At 35.7% G+C, this 4,977-nt stretch overlaps 1 protein-coding gene across 1 annotated transcript in view; it reads right to left on the reverse strand.

Annotated features, from left to right (window-relative positions):
* The window catches only part of ZBBX (zinc finger, B-box domain containing), a 227,815-nt gene that overhangs the window by 69,997 nt on the left and 152,841 nt on the right, over nt 1–4,977 (reverse strand). The window contains 1 exon segment of the mRNA XM_006861801.1: nt 1,226–1,365. Within this exon segment, the coding sequence (XP_006861863.1) occupies nt 1,226–1,365 (140 nt within the window).

Below are 4,977 nucleotides of genomic sequence, written 5' to 3' on the forward strand. Positions count from 1 at the left end.
ATAAAGAGAAATACTTTTAACTGATGGTATATGGAGGGGATTATAATCAATGTAATGAAACAAGTTATATGAACTGTTGAATGTGAAACTGATGATGTAAACTTTCACTCAATCCACAATAAAAACCTTAAAAAAAAAAAGTAAGAGATTCTCAAGGTTTCACAGAGATATGATGGAAGAAATTAAACCAAAATCTGACTGTCGAACCAAAATACTTTGCTGTGGCTATCTTTCAGTAATGATCTTCCCAACAGGGAACTGAAAACAGTCTTTTGCATAAACTATTCTAATATATAGATCCCAAGGAAATTATGAGCAACAAAAAATGTAGGGCATACTCAATGGATTTGGTGGCGATTTTCTTTTATCCTTAATGTGAAACTTTGAATTTTATTTTAGTATTTTCAGAAAAGGTTCAGTACAAGTGAAAGCAATAAAAGTCAATCAGATTTTTTTCACTGAAAGTCCTTATGTTTTGCCTCTAATTGCTAGCTCAGTCTATAATAGTTCTTGTTGTTAAGTGCCATCAAGTCAGTTCTGAAATACAGTTAGGAGCGCCTGGTGGTTTGAACTGGCAACCTTATAGTAAGCAGTACAGTGAACATCCTACAGCACCACATACTCTTTTAAGTCAATGTACAACAGTGTTTGTATTCAGAATAGTAACTAATTTTGTTGTTAGGTGCCATCTAGTCAGTTCCAACTCATAGCAACTCCAGGTACAACAGAAACACTGCCCCGTCCTGCACCATCCTTATAAATGTTATTATGCTTCAGCCCATTTCTGCTGACACTGTGTCAATCCATCTTGTTGGGGTCTTCCTGATTTTTCCTGACATTTCACTTTACCAAGCATGATGTCCTTCTCTAGGAACTTGTCCTTCCTGATAACATGTCTGAAGTATGAGAGACAAAGTTTCACCCTATCAGTCTCCCTAATATAGCTCTTAGAAGCTATTTGTTTTCAGCTTTATAATAACTCTTAGAGAGATCTTTTATTAGCTACTCTTTCTTCTGAATATAATGCTGTAGTTCTTTGATTAAAAAGAGCATTTGCTGGAAAATTGTATATTTCCGACCAATTTTTTTCCCAATTGCTAAACTTTTGCTTTTAAAATGAATATCATAGTAGAAGCTTTTATAGGCTGCAAGAATACTTATTAGCTTTATTAAATTACTAACATCTGTTATTAATGATGTTACTAATAAATACATAAAATGTTACCTTTTGAATTATCTTTACAATTAGAAGAACTGTTGGTCTGACAAAAATTTAAGAGGTCTATTTTTCCCATAATGAAATAATGTTGATGGATGACATTTTTGTATGGAAAATTATTCTTTTGATAATCAGGAACTGTCCAACTTTCACGTTCAGGAACAAGCAAAGAAACAAAATTGAAAGGAATGATAACAACAATAAACAAACAAAACAACAGTTAATAAAACAAATATAGTAAGGTTTAAACAGAACAGGGTTATTCACATTAAGCTACTCTTAGTTTTAACCTTACTGAGATCACATTCTAAACTATGAATAACTATATAGAGAGAGGTATAAGGAATCCCACTGCTGTTGAGTTGATTCTGACTCATAGCAACCCTGTATGGGGCTTCTGAGACTGTAAATCCTTACAGGAGCAGAAAGCCTCGTCTTTCTTACATGGAGCTGCTGGCGGATTGGACAGCTGACCTTGCAGTTAGCAGTCCAGTGCTTATCCAATAGTGCCAGCAGTGCTTTTGTAAAAGGAATATGCAACTGATTTAAAAATTTCAATTGAAAGTTTATTTTATAAAATATACAAAAATAAGTTAAATCTCTTATATTCTTTATTCTACAACTTTAGGACTTATCATTCAAGAGCATTGCATCCGATTAAACCAATGTTTTACTACTATACAGACTATATTATTTGTTAATCAATAATTATTTTCATCAATTTTTTTTCACCAATTATATGAGTTAAGAAGCAGTAAGTGGTATTAAGGTTTAAATTTGTAATAATAATTATAAATTGTAAGCAAAGTTATAATTCAAATAATATTTTCTATTAATTGAATAATATACTTAATAATGCAGGAATTTATCTAAATTCTACACATTGTTGTTGTTGTTAAATGCTGCTACGTTGGTCAGTTCTGACTCATAGTGACCCTGTATAGGGTTTCTGAGGAGCAGCAGGTAAGTTTGAACTGCTGATCTTGAAGTTCAAACCAACATTGAGGTTACTGCTTATCCTATGGTGCCAAACAGGATTCTAAGTTATGCATGTTGTTGTTGTTGCCATCAAAATGATTCCAACTCAAAAAGACCCTGTAGAGGGTTTCCAAGGAGCCGCTGGTGGGTTTGAACTGCTGCCCTTGTTGTTCACCGTCCAGTGCTGATCCTACAGCACCACACCAGAAGTTTGAGTTTTACATCGTCCCTCTTAAAATTTCATGAATTATACTTAACCAAAAAGGTCCTCTTATGTTACTTAGATTCTCAGGAGAAAGATAATGTTACTGTATTTCTTTAGGTACCACCCATCCTAAACTGTAAAGCTACTGCCAAATCACAATCAGTTTCTAATATGGCACATGGGATGAAAGCAAAGATATGTGATAAGATCAATCAATCAAATAAGAATAATCAAATAGTTATTAGGTAATATCACGTAATTACCCACTCACAGTGACCTCATGTACAACAGAACACAACATTGCCCAGCTCTGCACCAATTTCACAATCATTACTACACTTGAGTTCATTGCTGTTATCACTGTGCCAATTCATCTCATTGGGTGTTTGTCTCTCTTTCACTGACTCTCCACTTTACCAAGCATGATGTCCTTCTCCAGGGACTGGTCCCTCCTGATAACATGTTTGATGTATGAGAGAAGTCTGGATGTCCTTCAAAGGAACATCTGGTTATACTTCTTCCAACAGAGATTGGTTTGTTCTTTTGGTAGTCCATGATACTTTTAATATTCTCCTCCAACACCATAACTCAAATGCATCAATTCTTCTATGGTCTTCTTTATTCACTGTCCAACTTTCGCATGCATATGAGGTTATTGAAAATACCATGGCTTGGATCAGGTGCATCTTAGTCCTCAAACTGACATCTTTGCTCTTGAACACTTTAAAGAGTTCTTGTGAAGCAGATTTGTCTAATACAATACGTCATTTGATTTCTTGACTGAAGCTTCCATGAGTGTTGATGGTTTTTCTGAGCAAAATTAATTCTTTGATAGCTTCAATCTTTTCTCCATTTATCAAGATGTTATTTATTGGTCTGGTGGTGAGGCTTTTTGTCTTCTTTACATTGAGATGCATCCCATACAGGAAGTTGTGGTGTTTGATCTTCATCAGTAAGTACTTGAAGTCCTCTTAGCTTTTAGCAAGCAAGGTTGTATCATCTGCATAATGCAGGTTGTTAATGGGTCTTCAGTCAATCCTGAAGCCACGCTTTTCTTCATACAATCCAGCTTCTCAAATTATTATCTAAGTATACAGATTGAATACATATGGTGAAAGAGAAGAAATTAGAGAGCAGAGATGCTATTCATGTCCTTGAGGATATAATAATGGCTATAAACCTCTTATCTTTTGAGTTGTCCAGAAATTTGTCTCCTGATAAAATCATGCTGCCCAAAGCATATTTTCTGCTAAATATTGAGGTCTATGTGTCCAAACATGAGTTTTTTGGATCCAAGTGCATTACTTAGGCTCATCCCATTGACGCTAAGTTGATTCTGACTCCTAGTGATCCAAAAGGACAAGTATAGTTACCTCAAGGGGTTTCCAACTTTTTATATCTTTACAGAAACAGACATCTTTCTTCCGTGAGCAACTTGTAGGTTCAAAGCACCAAAAATTCAATTAGGAGCTAAACGTGTCAACCACTTCACTACCAGGGCTCCACTTAGGCTCATTGTTATTGTTAAGGGACATCAAATTGCTCCTGACTCATGGTGGCCTTCTGTAGGGTTTCCAGTGAGCAGATGGTGGGTCTGAACAAATGATCTTTCAGTTAGCAGTCCAGTGCTTATCCTACAGTGCCACACCAGGACTCCACTTAGGTATATAACTGTTCCAAAATACTGATAAGGACCTAAGTGAAACTGAACATATAAACAAAGAGTTGATATAGGAGCTACTAAGTGTAGGAACTTCATTCCTCTGGTTATCCAAGTTAATGTTTTATGGTCAAAACAGCTGAGATTCTAAATGAAATGTCAACAAACTAGAAGTAATGTTGAGGAAGCACAGTGGCTCCATAAAATAAGTACTGGTCTACAAACCACAAGGTTGAGGCTTTGAGCCTACCAGCTACTCCCACATAGATAAAAGCCTCAAAAACTCAATACAAGGTGGCTGAGTCAGAACCAACTTGATGGCATTTAAAAATGTCAAGAGTAATGTTTACTCTAAGTAAGAATTGGGAACTTGGTATAATTTTTAACATTACAAACATGTAAAACTAGATATTAATTTTATTTGTTGTTGTTGATCGGTGTCATTGAGTCAGTTCCAACTCATAGCGGCCCTATGCACAATAGAACAAAACATTGCCTAGTCCTCTGCTATCCTTACAACTACAGTTATGCTTGAGCCTATTGCTACTGCCACTGTATCAATCCATTGCATTGGGGGTCTTCCTCTTTTTTGCTGACCCTCTGTTTTACCAAGTATGTTGTCCTTCTCCAGGGCCTGGTCCCTCCTGATAATATGTCAGAAGTATGAAAAGTGAAGTCTTGCCATCCTTGCTTCTAAGGAGTATTTTGGCTCTTCTTCCAACACATATCTGTTTATTGTTCTGGCAGCCCATTGGTACTTACAATATTCTTTTCCAATACTATAATTTAAATACATCAATTCTTCTATGGTCTTCCTTATTCATTGTCCAATTTTCACATGTATAAAAGGCAACTGAAAATACCATGGCTTGAGTCAGGTACCTGCACCTTAGTCCTCAAACTGATTATCTTTAC

This window comes from Chrysochloris asiatica, unplaced genomic scaffold (genome assembly GCF_000296735.1).
Source record: "Chrysochloris asiatica unplaced genomic scaffold, ChrAsi1.0 scaffold00043, whole genome shotgun sequence".
Classification (NCBI taxonomy): Eukaryota; Metazoa; Chordata; class Mammalia; order Afrosoricida; family Chrysochloridae; genus Chrysochloris; species Chrysochloris asiatica.